The sequence below is a fragment of the Daldinia caldariorum genome (genome assembly GCF_022478825.1).
Source record: "Daldinia caldariorum strain CBS 122874 unplaced genomic scaffold F4812scaffold_1, whole genome shotgun sequence".
Taxonomy (NCBI): domain Eukaryota; kingdom Fungi; phylum Ascomycota; class Sordariomycetes; order Xylariales; family Hypoxylaceae; genus Daldinia; species Daldinia caldariorum.
This window is the reverse complement of record NW_025953037.1, coordinates 1,775,125-1,789,994: the sequence shown is the minus strand read 5'-3', so window position 1 is coordinate 1,789,994 and position 14,870 is coordinate 1,775,125. Positions and strand designations below refer to the sequence as shown.

Sequence of the window (14,870 nt, the reverse complement as noted above, 5' to 3'; positions counted from 1 at the left end):
AACCCGCGTATGAGATTGACGAGACTTGTATTAAAGAGGAGAGGTAAGCTACCTTTTATTTTACATAGTTACGAAGATACAAACCGGACTTCTAGGATTCAAATAAAAATCCTCCGGCAGCACAGACCAAGTTCCAAACGTTTACAAGGTAGTAATGTCGTCGCCACGTTAAGAATCCACGCCAGGGAGTATATTCCACGTGTTATTCACGTGACCATTCTATTTCAACATAACGTCTATCCAAGAAGTAGATTCTGACATCGAGACGGTTTTCTTTTGCGGCCGAACTCGTCGCTAAAGCTTGGTTGTGCGGACGAGAAGCCACCCAGGGGGTATTTAAGGCAACAATAGAGAGCTAAGTAGTTACATCTATGATAAAGTTTAAAGTATTCAATACGATATCCTCTGGGTTATTGGTGTACTAATAGTTTCTCGGCACAAGAGTTGAGGATTTTATGAAGATAAGAGAAACTTTCGAAGACAAGGTGATTCCTACTGTTATAACAGCTATTGTACTATTTTCAGCCTCCATATTATTTTGGATAGCGAGAAGCGACAGAGTCCGAATGGATGGAAACAGGGTTGCTATCTGGCTTTATGCTGCGATATTCTTGCGCCAGTAGCTTAAATGGTGCTGTTCTTGAAAATATGGAAATTCATCTTGTTCTACTAGAAACAAATCGATTTTAATGTGGTATCTAGCTATGAGCTTCAATGACGTTACTTTAGTAGTACCTCCGTTAGTATTATCAAAAATCTTTTCTGGTAGCATCTAAGATCATGCTTCCATTATGTCCAGGCCATCTTTCTGATTCATTCAATGATTCAAACACGGTAACGTTCCGACACTGTAAGTGGAACTTGTCCTTTGTAAATGTAGTAATCTCATTCGTTTACAAAGTACGAATTACCTTACATTAGGTAGGTACATGGGTACCTAGCTACTTGCAATATTCTGTGCACAGTTTGCTTAACGTTACTACAGTTACGTTATCTGGCAGTCAATTCCTTAAATAGGGCAACCACTTTTCATTCATTCTTCCTCTTGTATGGAACAATCCTGCCTTAGTTTTCTTCAACTTTAGCGGATTGCAATTGCAGCTATCGTCCAGCGAAAGTTCATCTTGCCACATTGAGAAACACCCGAAATTCCATTGTCCAGCTCAAGCTTCTGTACCTATCGACCATGAGCTCTCAGCTTTACAACAATTCTGGCAAGCCCGAGAAATTGATCTATGCGGTTGACCACGAGGACCCAGATTTCTGGTTTAAAGTTTTCCGGGCAGGGCTACCATTTATCCTAGCTTCAGGCAACTGCTGGAACGAAGGAATACCCAAAGTACGGGATCGTCCTACGAGAGTAACCCAGCCGCAGTCGAAAACAAGCATTCAATTTAACCTCATGGCACTGCCGACAGATATTTTTCTCGACATATATGATCTGGTAATGGAGCCGTACGAATTGAACGTTTACTTGGCCCCAAAGCTTCACGAAACCGGGCCGCCTAAGTACCACACACACATGATAATTCAAGAACCGCGGGCATGGGCATCGATGACCTTGCTGCAAGTCTCTCGGACAGTTCGAAACCTAACTATCGCACGCTACGGCCAACCTCACAAGAATTCACTTCCTTTCGATCCCATGGTAGATAAACTAGTCGTCTTGGGGACAGATCCTTTCTATGTCCTCTCGGAACTGGAGCCAATAGTGTCCATGGCAAAGCGTATTGGCCACAAACTCCAACGAAAGCTTGAGAGGAACATAATCAATCCTGCCAAGCTCTTATGCTACTATAGCAGATTACCCTCAGAAAACCCTCGTACTCGACTTACCCCGATCGGATCAGTATTGCTAGATCGCGTTCAACATATGGAAATCCGATTTTCTGGCTCAAACCATGATGTTATGTGGTGGGACTTGCTTCGGGGTTTGACCCTTTCGTTGCCGAATCTCAAGCATCTAAGAGCTGCGTTCTACGACCTCGACACCTGTCCAATCGAAGATGAACAGGAAGACGCACCGCCTGTCCATCACTATGCAATGCCATATTGGCGGTTTGTCCAAGGTATCCGTGAATACGAAGAATGGGAAGATAATCCCCGACTTTTCCCTCGATTGAAATCGTTTGAGATGTGGAAGACACGCATGTGCAGCCTAGAAATTGACGTACATTTGGACTGGCTCCTCTGCCGTTCCGAATAGCCATACAGGAATTGGGAGATAGGATAGTATAATTGGTATGGTATAAAGCTGTTCTAAGCAACAAGCAGCCCAATGAAGATACTATAATAGCATCCAACTAAAAGATTGATGTGTGGACGGTAATTGACCTGGAGACCCAAGGTTACCGATGGAATAATAAAAACTACCTACCTCCCTAGACAATTTATTCAATAAATTAATACCGTAAGCGATTGCTACATTCTAGATCTAAGTTTTAGTTTTCTGGAAATATGGCAAAGTGATGTCGGGTTATCTTTAGGTTAGCTAGATACCTAACTCCTAGCCCGTCTATCTATATTATGGCAAATGGCTTCAGCATATGATGGTGAACCTGGTACGCGTTCTCAAAAGGCGAAGTAGTTAATCCTCAACACCGGTTCAAATATTTTCATATTAAAGACTACCTGCTCTACTAGTGTCAAGTTCCTGAGTGTCTACCTAAGGTACCTGCTTAAGGGAATTAAAACCATATCACACAAAGATTGAAACCTAGGACTACCTAAGAGACCAAACTCTAAAGAGAGCTAACTACCCCTTAGTCAAAATTTATCCTCCAGAGCTCCCGATCACAACCTGCCGTGAAGTCGCTCCGCGTGTGCATCGTCAGGACGTTGTCGTTCACTAGAAGGTCGCCTTTGTTCCACGAGTGGTAGTACGCAACTCGACGATCGTGTAGCAAGCTAACGACCGCATCGCTAACCATTGAACCATCTAAGCCGTAGGCGGACGCGTTTTCGATCGTAACATTCGTCGCCTCAAATTTCGTTTTGGATTGCGGCCATGGTTCGTGGAAACGTATGCAGGGACGGCCAGTGACTGGGTGATCTACTACCATAGGCAGACCGTGGATAACGGCGGAGTCGAAGGAGGATGTTGACACGGTCCACGTCAGGGGGCGGAGCGAGGAGAAAGGCAGCTGTGGGGGAAGGTATTTGAATAGCAGCGTTGATGACGAGAACAGTGTAAATCCCGTATCCTTGGGTGATTCCGTCACAGCGGTGAAGAATTGGAATCTATGAGCTAAGCAGTTAGCACTAAAACTCTAAGTTACCTAAGATAGGGGTAAGGATGATTTTACCCAGGCGGCGTAGACACTACTACTTCACTACCATCCTCCTGCACCCTCTTCTCCGTTTTGAACAGCCCGTCGTAATGGAAAGGCATCCATTCGGAGGACAGGACATTGTTTAAGCCGCGCGTATCCGCCCCGCGGTCCTTAACTTCTAAGACGAGGCCGAACTTCCACCCCGTCGGCTCGCCGAGCTCTCCCGCTTTTTCCACGAAAAGATCCCGGCTTCTAGTTTGCGAAAAGCCGCGTAGCACGACAGGAGAGTTGCGCTGCGCCAAGGCGCGTACTTTAGGACCATCCACATCCCTTACGGACAGGGCGCCGCGCCCCGCGGCAGGTCGAATTAACACTCCAGCGGGATATAGTGGTTCGCAGGTAATGCCTCCTTTGTCGGTGGCCCAGGACATCAGGTCACTCTTCTCGCGGAAGTAACTAGGTCGGTTGTCTTCGTAGACGAGCTCGAAGGAGTCGTCAGCGTCGAATTCGGATCTGTGGCCTGTGATGGTAGTACCGTCGAGCCTGATCGCTATGCTGCAGTGCCACGGTGTTGTGAATGAGATATCTGTTGGCAAGAGGTTTACAGATAGTTTACTTTCTCCTGTTGAGGCATGGATCGAAAGCCTCAGCCGATCGGGGAACCTCTCACGTATGGCCCGAGCAAAGGCCTATAGGATAACGTTAGTTGTTTTTGTTCGTTGCTTTTGTTATAGACTGAGTGGGTATATGAGTGCGTGCTAATGACAAGGGGGAAATAAGTGAAGAACATACATCTCCTCGCGTGAGCATCTGCTTGGCAATGTACTCGACGCCCCTTTTGTATTTTGACTTGCTGCGGCCTTCACCAATCGGGTACACATTCTGAAGGTCGGTTTCTAGGAACTTGATATAGCCCCTATATGTCAAGCATGTGTCTTCATCCTCTGATATTCTGAGCGACACGTCATAGCCAGGTCTACTGAATTGCTGCAGTAGGGCGTGCCGGAAATTCGTTGCGTTCGCGACATCTAAGTGGCTGATGTCAGCATCGTTATGCATAAAAAGGGGTAACCATTTAGCTTCAAATGGGGCTTCAACTTCTTAACCCTAAGGTGCGTCTTAGAGTGACCAAAATTTGCTTACATCTAATTTCATCCAACTCATTGGGCACGTCAACGTTTACGATGTCCTTGAGACGACAGAATTCGATATGGCGGAACCCCTTTCTCTCCTTCAGCGCACGAAGAGCTTCGCCATATGCCCAGACGTCCTTATCTGGAACTCCTAGAAGGTCTTTACTTTGGTTAATATTGAATAGGAAGATCGAGGTTGAGGAGTTACATACCATTATAGACAAGCCCGTCTGAGACGATCATTAAACTCGCACCGGGTGGGTAAATATCGCCTACGGCAGCGCATAGGCCGTTCAGGTGTGCAAGCGCAAACTCTTCCGCCTTGTCAGGAAGATGCCCGAGGACTTTGGTGTGTCTGTTTGGTGACTTGAAGGGGAAAGCAGGGAGACACATAAGGATGGCCTGGCTGGCCGCAACCTTGGGGTATATCTGAGCCAGGAAGTTGACACCATCGTGGCTCTTATCTAATAAAACGTCACCTGCAAGTTTATATCGTAGGATGATACCCAAGATACGCGAAGAAGTTTCAAGATGAGCAGGTTTTATATCTCCCAGCTTATCAGCCAGAGCTGTTGGGAGTGCCAAGTCATCGGCAGTATCGAGCTTTAGAACAGACGGCATATTGAGAGTAGGATTCAACGACACTTTGATAGTCAGATATGGCCGAACCTGCGGACTTATGTTTATCTCTGCAGGATAATGCAGACGCTCTACATAGTACATATGAAGGATACATTGGGGCTTAATCCAGGGGATGTCTACCTAGGTATGGGTCATAGTGACGATACAGGAAGTTCTTCGACCCTTTAGCACAACTATCAAATAAAGAGCCGACTTGGCGATCATGCAAGACTACAAATTAACTAACTAAGCTTTATAATAGACCAATAACCAGTACTACTCTATAGTACGATTTTCCGGCAACACGGGTAAAGGAGACTTGTATTCAAGACATTCCGCTTCAATATATCGTTGGTCAGCACAATGTTTTCGCTTTAGTCACCCATTTCCACTCAAATTACCTCAACATGTGGCATGATATGAAGCCATTTGCAAAAATGAAAAAAAATGGCCCTCCTTCCTAAAGAGGATTAATGAGTCCCATCCGAGCGGGAAGGTAACTTTACCTCGCATCATCTCCGCAACGATGCATGATATACCGAGTCAAGAGAGAGCCTATATCAATACTGAAGTCCGGGGTTCTCGTATAGACTAGCCCATAGGTCGGCATTCTTTCCGTGTCCGGATATAACATTCGTTATTCAGGGGGAGACTAACGCCGTAAAAGCTAGAGACTTGGCAGTGATACACCTTCGGTCTCATATTCGAAGATAATTCGTATTTGGAAATTTCCCCATTTGGAAACTCACTTACAAATGGAACTTCGACCAATTCCACGCCATTCCCAGCAACCGCTTTATTAGCGTTCGCATATCAGCGTAACACAAGAGCGACCTTTTGAACCGCTACCCTGTTAAGATATTGATACAATGGCAAAGAACGAGCCAAATTCGGAGACCGAGGAAGAGGTTGATTTGGCGATTATTGGAGGTTTGCTAACGAATTCGACTTTTTGCGCTGCTCAAGAGCTAATGTTGGGATAAGGCGGACCGACTGGACTCCTCTCGGCACTTCTCGCAACCCGTCTAGGCCTGTCCGTAAGGGTCATAGGTGCGTTATGACTAAATCCCAATCTTTTGCTTTCTAATGATGCCTTAGACGCCAAATCTGGGCCATTGGAGGTGGGACGAGCGGACGCCCTGAATGCACGCACGCAACAATATCTCGAAGTAGTAGAGATCCTTAATAAACTGCTCCCGCTGGGAATCAAATGCAATAGTAAGTCAAGTCGATTCTTAGCAGTCCTTGATAGCTTACGGTGTAATATAGCTAGTTCGACATTCTCAGATGGCAACTTTAAATCTCGTCAAAGCCATTGGTGGACATCGCTTGAGCACTGTGCTCATCCCAACTTTTTGATGATCGGCCAGTCGGTGGTAGAGCAAATACTGAAGGATGAGCTTGATTCGCCTGTATATTACCAGGAGAAAGTTGTCTCAATATCCGAGAATAAGGATGGCGTTATACTGAATACGGACCGCGGACGAAGAGTCAGGAGCAAATATGCAATCGCCGCCGATGGTGCGCGCTCGACTGTCCGCCAGGCGCTGAATATCAGCTTTACCGGAACAAAGCCTGAGATGGTATGGGCGGTGCTTGATACGTTCATCGATACCGACTTCCCTCTATGCTCAGAAATCATTACGTTCCAACTCAGGGGTCAGTCCCGCGTATCGTGGATCCCTCGTGAGCGAGGCATGGCAAGGTTTTATGTTCTCCTTGATGGCGAAATCACGCAGACCAGGGCGCAAGACTCAATTAGGGAACATATGGCTCCGCATAGGATTGATTTCGTAAAGACAGAGTGGTTTTCGACTTTTGATGGTAGGTAAATTCATCATGGGCGATTTTGTTTTGCCATGTGATTCTACGGTTCAGCTAGAGTGTCCAACTAATGCTTTCTCCCTGGTCTTTAGTCAAAGAGCGTATCGCTTCCACATTTGTCTCGAACCGAGGAACTGGTCGTATTATCTTGGCAGGGGATGCGGCTCATGTTCATTCCGTGAACGGTGGGCAAGGTCTTAATACCGGCATTGCAGATGCATTCAGTCTTGGCTGGCGACTCGCAACCGTAATCAAGAGCGACCATTTGGCCCCAGGTGCGGCGGCAAAATTGATACGCAGCTATGATGCTGAGCGCCGTGCAGTAGCACAGGAAGTCATTGATGTTGCAGCTACTTTAGTCCGAGATACAGCTCATACAGCGAAGCAATACGTCTCGACGATTGAGAAGAATGCGGGATATATTACTGGTAAGTACTTTTAATAATTTATGGCATTTCTCAATAGTGGGAATTTGCTAAGATTTGTCTAGGAATGGGGGTTTCTTATGACGGGATTGGATCTGAATTAATCGAGGACTCGGAGCAAAGTATATGGAAAGCCGGTAAGAGATGTCCAGACATCCAACTTGTCCGCGATGGAACCAATGAAATGATACGGCTGTACTCGATTGCCTTGTACGGAAATTATCTGGTTCTTTTCGTAGGGGGATCTGAGGTTGTTCAGTCGTTCAGGGATATCTGCACATATCTCATCCTACGGACTGGTACTTCAGAACAAACACCCACGGATGGTTATAATAACGGATCTCAAGATGAAGTGCGCATCTTCTCTTCGGACGCCGTTACTATCGACGATAACTTCACTGTGGTAGTAAGGCCGGATATGTATATAGGTTATGTTGGGAAGGGAGACGGATGGAAACAATACCTGGGCCAGTTATATGTCACATAACTAGAGTCTAGAAGTGGTGCATAGAATCAGCTTAGCTCGGATATAAGGTAACTGAGTGGAATAATTAAGTGCAAATAGAGTCTTGGAAGGTTGCCATTGATTTGATATTACGAATGTTTTACGAATGTTTTATTGAAGGATGTTGGTTTAGGTACCTCAGGTGCCTTTGGCGCTGTACGAAATACCTAGTGTGTATTTTACAATCACTAAAAGGGACGGGATTGCGATAACGATAGGATTGGCTGGGCTGCTGGTGAAGTGGTCCGAGCGCGTTTCTTCCCAGCCGAACCGAGGCAACTGTAAGAAGAATAGGAACATTGAAGAATGGGAAATAACGACGCGATAGAACCCGGGGGAGCCTAACAGCCAGACAGCCTAACAGTTCATACGTGTAGTTGCTTTCGCCTTTCCCACAATTATTACTTGCCTCATTACAACTACGAACTGCTATTACGACATACGACAATTCCCAATCACCATTCTATCTACCATCTACCTTAGACCTACCTAGGTACCACTCTACTGTATCTAGTCGAATCAATTGCGCAGTTAAAAATTACATCTTCATTCATTTGTCTATTTCTTCCTTCTTCCCAGCTTCTAATTCCGCTTCTATTCCTCTTCCAATCCCTCTTCTAATTCCCATGCCTTAATTCAAATCTGACCCCCATCTTTATACAACCTAAGGTTAGGTACCTAAATAATAATATACCCCCAATCATGTCGCGATCCATCGATCATCTTAGAGGGGGCCCATCACGACCGCCAGCCAACCTCCAGCAACCAACCCAAACCAAGTTCTCGTCACCTCCGAAATGGATTAATATGTACGGCGACTTTATTACAAAAAATGCCCACCAAGTCTCTCAGATAGAGAGTGCGCTACGATCCCTGACCTATATTATACCCGGTCGGTTTCGCGACGCTGAGATCGCCTCCGAGACCTTGCACTCAGGGATCCAGTTGTTATCCCTCTATCATGATGCTGTTCTTCGCGGCGCTGTCACCAAGATTCCCGCCCTGGCTTCCAAAATACCAAACCCACATACCCGCTACACTAGATTCTGGACAGCGAAGAGCAAGCTATATCGGAGAATAGCTCTGTTGCTACAGGTTGTTCAGTATACCGAGCTGTTATGGGAGATGGCTGCGAAGCGTAAGGGGGAAAAGGTTCGCTGGCGTGTTATTATCCTCATAGAAGTTATCAAAGCCGTCTGTCGCCTATTATTAATGCGAGTTACCAATTCGAGGCCGCTTGTCACGCCAGCGCTACCCGAACGGGACCCTATTCCCCCGGAAGTAAACGAAGAAGACGAAGCCACGCTGAAGGAGCTAATGGGCGAGGACACATTCTCCGAAGATATGCATAGGTCGACAAAGGGCGCTGACGACAAAGAATGGACGATGCCGCGAACCGGAACTACTCTTCCAAGTTTGCCAAATCCTAGCGACATCAGCTCTTACTTAATGAGTCGCGTCTTAACGGCAGATGACATCAAACCCGCAGCAAAACTTCTAAACACACTTTCGCGTTCTGGACAAACTGCCGAGATATTACACATTCTCGCTCCTTTGGTATTCGCCATTTCGCTGTCGAGATACAAAGATAAGAGAGCTTGGACACCTTGGATACTCGGATTTGGCATGGAATACGCAGCACGGCAGCTACGTGACAGGAGTCTACGCAGCACTGCCTTGGAGAACGAAGAATGGGGTAAGAGGTATTGGGCAGCTGGTTGGTGGATTATGAGGGGTGCATTCTACGAGCATTGCACAAAGGGACTAATAGCTGGAGTGCGTCGTCGCATGCCTAGTCTGGTCGCTGGTATACTGGAAGATTACGAGTATCTGTGGGATAACTATTACTTCAGCACCAGCCCTTGATGGGTATGGTCAAGAGCGTTAACACTACCTGGAAACCCGCAGTTGTGCGGTGTGTGGTGTGCCGTATTCTCTGGGATCCTTGGGCCTATACCGGACTTATCTTTTTCGACATCTGAGAATTGTGTACCAGGTTTCCAAATTGCCACTTCACGCGACGAGACCGGCTCCGTCCATAATCTAAGCTGGGCCAATTATTTTCTTGCATTCTTGACTAATGGATACCTATAGCGAGGGTTTCAATCCCAGCCCCTTTTTGGAAAGGCAGCTTCCAATCATATTACTACCTCAGGGATGCAGGGCCTCCACGATCTTATAATTCGTTCTCTCTTTATAATCGACATACCGCAGATTAACTATCGCACACCAATCGATATCTCGCGATAAAACAGTACGCCGATGGCTGCTTAACAAAGCATTATGGTATACACAGGTTATGATCGCTTTAGGCATAAGGAGCAAGTTGTAAGAGTAGTAGCAGAGGCCATATTTACGTACCTAACCTACCTAGATACCCTAGATCATGTCAAAACGCAATAGAATTGCTGATGAAACCTTGATGCGCATTAGAAAGCCGCCAGTGCAGTGGGAAATCGCTACATCACAACATCGTGGGGATATAGAGCTACCTAGGCTAGAACAAAGTGAAAAGGCCCCCTCGTCATGAATATCAGCTTTGGTTTCCTTCTCCCAGCAAATTCTTCTCCAACGTCAAAGCGCATTTCTTCGATCTTTGTGCGAAGGCCACAATTCTCATAAAGTCGTCGGGCTACCGGGGTACCCTCGACAACAACCTATGGACTTAGGATTAATAGGCGTCTAAGCACTCAAGAAAAAAATGTGATATACGCGGTAATTCTAAGGTTGTTTTACCTTAGGTACGCCTCATTCGAGGAGGTATCGAAAAAAAAAAAAAAAGAGGAACAGTAGACTTACTTGAAGCTCCTGCTCAATAGCAGCTTTGGTCCCCCATTTGACCAGAGCCGTGCCCGCACCTAAGCGCTGGTAATCCGGATGGACTGTCAACAGTTCAAGTACTACATTAAATGCATAAGTGATGTTAGAAATACAAGTTTACCACTATATTATGAACCTGTCTAAGGTACGTCTAGGCACGTGTAGTTACCACTTACCATACACTCCTTTTCCACCAGAGTCCTCGATCGCCTTCGATCGCGGAACAACGTAATCTCTCCACAAGCGCGTCATAAACTCACGATCAGCTTCGTCTGGCCAAACCTCCTCAACATTCTCTACCTTGGCAAGCTCTGCCGGCGGGGCTTCTTTCATGAGCGTCCAGACCGCAAGGCCGATGATGGTCTGTTGGCTCCCTTCGTCACATGCGGTAGTAGCAATAGTTGCTTTTAAGAACGTGGAAGCCTCGGAGCTATGCTTCCACTCCGTCAGACGCTTGGAGCCCTGCGCCTGGCCGGAGGGCGTGTCGTGGTTCGGGAAGTATATGTCTACGAATGGCGCGTCGTGGCCGAATGACTTGGACAGAACTTGGAACGAGATGGGTATCTCTTCGTCGGAAAGGGGAGAGATGCTTACTGTGTTTATGGCCGCCATCTTTAAAGTTAGGTCATCTAGATAGCATGAATGTAGGAATAAGGAAATGAGAAGACAGACGGGTTGTATGTGCTTTTCGCTACACGGAAGCAGAAGCGGGGAAGACAACCCGCAGCCAACAGCCAGCGTCAATCCATCCTTCTTAGCTGTAATACGAAGTGCCATATAGACTGTAATAGCAATTGTGCTAATAAGAAATACACTTTCGGCTCAGCGGTTTGTATCTCACACGAAGCTTAACAGTGCACCAACATTCACAGTATTTAAAGACATCACATATAATTATCTCTATTTATGTACTTCCCTAACTTACCTGATTTATAGTTTCTAGTACTCTCTTGACCGTGTGTGCTTGATGTGATTCGAACAAAGCTTTTCCTCGAAAACATAAAGGGAGCCTACAGACCAAATAGATGCCACCAAATATTTCAGACTTATGATCATATCTACTTCCAAGGCTTCATCCCGCTCAGGTACCGTGGCATCCCTCTGTAATACAACCTCCGATAATCTCACTCAAACCCCTATTTCTTCCTTCGCATCAGAGGCCTTTTTGCCGGCATTCTCGGCCTCAAGCTGCTTTTCGACATTGTTCTGGACCTTCTCCTGGACCTCTTTGCCTTCGAAGATGAACGAAAGCTCTTCCAGAGTTCTGTTATATGTCTCCGGGAACAAGAAGTAAACTGTCGCAACTTCGAATAGAATCCACACACAGTAAACCAAGTAGTATTTCCATCCGATACGGTCCAGTGCTATTGGGTTCACGTATGTGTTGAAAAACACTGCGAACCTAACCGTTAGCTGCTCGACTGCGATCCCCTTGGCTCGCTGCTGATAAGGAAATATCTCAACCACTATATCGCTTTGGTTAGCTACCCCCCAGATGAGTGTCGCCGAACTGTAATAGTCAAACACCTACAGTAAGTATATGCCAGCGCATTCCAGCCCAAATTGTAGAACTGGCAAGCATGTCAGCCGTGGTAGGTCTCCTAAGAAATAAGGGTCAACTTACAGGGGAGTATGCGAAAATGAACACCAGGACTGCTATTGCAGCAGATGGTGTATTCTCGATAGCAAATCGTGCCGAAGCTACTGTCCATACGCTATAAACGATACATGTACCGATAGTACAGATCAAGAACCCAACGCGACGGCGAAGTAGCGGTGCGACAATGGCTACAGGGAGGGCATTAATCAAGCCCCAGCATGTATTGCTCAAGATAACCTTCTGAACAGTGCGATTGTCCGTGATTCCGACAAGGTTTAGAATTTTCTTCACTAGGAAATGTTAGCAAGGGGCCATATATGGTTCCGACCAAATTGATCCCTCTCAATAGCGAGAAGATGTCTATTTCTTATCGAATAGTTTCACTTACTATGCGACTGTTAGTATACTCGATGAGAAATAGGGCGTTTATTTAACTGAAAGGGAGGCTACACAAACCTGTAAAAGCTAAGAAGCCCATTGCCACTCCATTGAGTAAAGAATCCGACTATTGCGGCAAGAAGAAACCTTCGTCTCATCGGAGGGTCGCTGCAGCATGAAGTTAGCCTATGCGCGATATGAGCGCCGAGTGGCCACGTACCGAAGAACATCGGCCCATACGAATGCCTTGGCTGTCTCCTTCTCTTGGGCGAGAGTACTTTGGATCTGGGCGAATTCGAGACGAATGAACTCTTCACCATTGTCCCCTTCACCGTGGTACTTCTGAAGAATCGCATACGCTTCATCACCTCGGTCAACCGAAATCAAATACCGAGGGCTTTCAGGACAGAACGGCAGAGAAAGTATTTGACACAAACTCGGAACCAGCTGCAGGATAGACGGTAACCTCCAAGACCATGTGCTAGTCATTTGAAAAGTCCCATAGGTGACACCAGCCGCGACAATAGCTCCCACGTGCCAAGAAGCAGTGAAAAGGGAGGTCATAGTCGGTCTCTCTTTTTCGTAGGCCAGCTCTCCTATGAGCGCGGAAGCATTTACGATGGCCAGGGGAACACCAAATCCAAGCACCCAGCGAGATGCGAGAAACATATCGCTATTCTGTGCCCCCGCCTATAACAGTAATCATTAGTATCCAGACCTACTTTTGCGTTTCCGGAAAGGTAAAGTGAAACTAGGAAAAGGTCTAGAAAAGTACCTGGAGTCCAGCACCTAAGCATAGGACTAGCGATCCTAACATTATGGACCAACGGCGCCCAAGATACTGGGAAATGCTGGGGATGAAAGGAACTGCCATAAGCGCTCCGAGGGAATACATAGCATTCAAGAGGCCGAGCCGACCTTCTGTAGGATTGCCGAAGTCTGGACCTTGTCAGTCAAATGTTTTACAGGGCGAGTAGACAACAATCTATGTGGGAAACCCATACATGTAACCCAAGCCTCTACAGCTTGGAGAGAGTTCATCATAGACGAGTCAAATCCCGATGTCCATTCAACTCCCATCGCGGCCGGGATCAATATCTATCCATCAAAGTTAGAAAATAATTTGAATTGCGTGAAATCGAGCAGGTATAGGTGACCACGAGACGCCGAACCATTTGACGAAGGTACTAACAAGATAAAGCGCTCTTAAGTTTGGCTTCTGATACCATTTCTTGGTATCTGCCTTGGCGATATTGGCCAAACGAGGGTCAACATGGTGTTCTTTCGTCCCAATAATCGCCATTGTGCCAAGACTTCAACTCGAAAGACCGTAGCAGAGTGAGAAAAGCTATCCAAGGGGGGGTTGCCATACGAGCGCATTGAAACTCCCTTATAATAAATCGATTGAATAAGCACCTACGCCGCTTGACAATCTGGGAACGGGGACCAAGCCTCCGCATCTGATCTCAACGAACACTATTATTTCCCCGCCTATCATCTATAGGAACCCAGGCGAGGCGATTCCTCAATTACGCGAAAGCGGAAGAATCGTATACAACTTAGGCGAGTCTACAACGGGGCGCCGTATATTCGCATATGGTAAATTTAAAAGGGCCGTAATAACAGGATATAATTTGAGAAATGCCGCCTTGCTATATATCTATAATCCGGGCCGACTGATGGGATTTGGAGTAACCTGGGGATTCAAAACCATATAGCTAGAGGGTCTTCATTGTCGACTTGACGATTATGTAACTTTCTCAAGTTGTATGATAAACAGCATGATTGTAAGAGGTATTAAAGTGAAGTTTGGATTATGCTACCAAGCTTCGTTTATGAGATGATGGGATATCTACCTGCCTCTTACAGACACCTAAAATATATATATTCTTCACCGACTTCAGAGGCTCTCTATGTTCAGTGGCACATTAGGAGATATGGGTTTTTATGGAAACTGTCTCTATTATTACTCGTTATTGTAAAGTCATAGTACAGCCTCTGTCAAGTGTTTTCTATCAGTGGCCTCTATGAAACCAAGCGATCTATTAGTTATGGACAAGATGATTCCATACAATGTAAAGAATAATGTTGGCCATCCAAGTTATACTACACAAAAAATATATCGTGAAACTTTTATCTTAAAAACGTGGTTTTTTGCTAACACCAAAAATCATTTTGTCAGGGGTTAGCCCGTGATGGGTGTCGTATATAGAGTGAGTGTCAGAGGGAAGGCCAGTATGCAGTATATTGGTGATATCTAGTAACGCCTGGCCTTCTAACCTCCTACGAGGG

The 14,870-nt window shown here is 46.1% G+C and overlaps 6 protein-coding genes across 6 annotated transcripts; 3 read left to right on the top strand and 3 right to left on the bottom strand.

Annotated features, from left to right (window-relative positions):
• The first annotated feature begins 1,117 nt into the window (after positions 1-1,117).
• F4812DRAFT_464705 (uncharacterized protein) lies at positions 1,118-2,301 on the top strand. The gene has a single exon (XM_047938369.1). The coding sequence runs from the start codon at positions 1,187-1,189 to the stop codon at positions 2,204-2,206; it is 1,020 nt and encodes a 339-aa protein (XP_047794936.1). The 5' UTR covers positions 1,118-1,186; the 3' UTR covers positions 2,207-2,301.
• Positions 2,302-2,629: 328 nt separating this feature from the next.
• Positions 2,630-5,038, bottom strand: F4812DRAFT_19464 (Pyoverdine/dityrosine biosynthesis protein-domain-containing protein). Its single transcript, XM_047930165.1, has 5 exons — positions 4,618-5,038; positions 4,416-4,565; positions 4,065-4,300; positions 3,306-3,961; positions 2,630-3,240 (listed from the first exon to the last, which is right to left on the bottom strand). The coding sequence occupies exons 1-5, from the start codon at positions 5,024-5,026 to the stop codon at positions 2,763-2,765; spliced, it is 1,929 nt and encodes a 642-aa protein (XP_047794935.1). The 5' UTR covers positions 5,027-5,038; the 3' UTR covers positions 2,630-2,762.
• Positions 5,039-5,242: 204 nt separating this feature from the next.
• F4812DRAFT_409698 (FAD binding domain-containing protein) lies at positions 5,243-7,915 on the top strand. Its single transcript, XM_047932458.1, has 6 exons — positions 5,243-5,956; positions 6,011-6,076; positions 6,125-6,244; positions 6,296-6,850; positions 6,943-7,278; positions 7,341-7,915. The coding sequence occupies exons 1-6, from the start codon at positions 5,896-5,898 to the stop codon at positions 7,760-7,762; spliced, it is 1,560 nt and encodes a 519-aa protein (XP_047794934.1). The 5' UTR covers positions 5,243-5,895; the 3' UTR covers positions 7,763-7,915.
• Positions 7,916-8,090: 175 nt separating this feature from the next.
• On the top strand, positions 8,091-9,855 carry F4812DRAFT_19432 (peroxisome membrane protein). Its single transcript, XM_047930160.1, has one exon. It carries the CDS (start codon positions 8,483-8,485, stop codon positions 9,644-9,646), a length of 1,164 nt encoding a protein of 387 aa, XP_047794933.1. The 5' UTR covers positions 8,091-8,482; the 3' UTR covers positions 9,647-9,855.
• Positions 9,856-10,184: 329 nt separating this feature from the next.
• Positions 10,185-11,212, bottom strand: F4812DRAFT_464701 (uncharacterized protein; the record flags this gene model as incomplete). The annotated part of the gene is made up of 3 exons (XM_047938368.1): positions 10,185-10,437; positions 10,580-10,680; positions 10,777-11,212. The coding sequence occupies 3 exons, from the start codon at positions 11,210-11,212 to the stop codon at positions 10,273-10,275; spliced, it is 702 nt and encodes a 233-aa protein (XP_047794932.1). The 3' UTR covers positions 10,185-10,272.
• Positions 11,213-11,484: 272 nt separating this feature from the next.
• F4812DRAFT_409690 (MFS general substrate transporter) lies at positions 11,485-14,014 on the bottom strand. The gene is made up of 8 exons (XM_047932457.1): positions 13,771-14,014; positions 13,583-13,676; positions 13,354-13,517; positions 12,799-13,268; positions 12,658-12,746; positions 12,225-12,490; positions 12,132-12,171; positions 11,485-12,066 (listed from the first exon to the last, which is right to left on the bottom strand). The coding sequence occupies exons 1-8, from the start codon at positions 13,879-13,881 to the stop codon at positions 11,729-11,731; spliced, it is 1,572 nt and encodes a 523-aa protein (XP_047794931.1). The 5' UTR covers positions 13,882-14,014; the 3' UTR covers positions 11,485-11,728.
• Between the last annotated feature and the right edge of the window lie 856 nt (positions 14,015-14,870).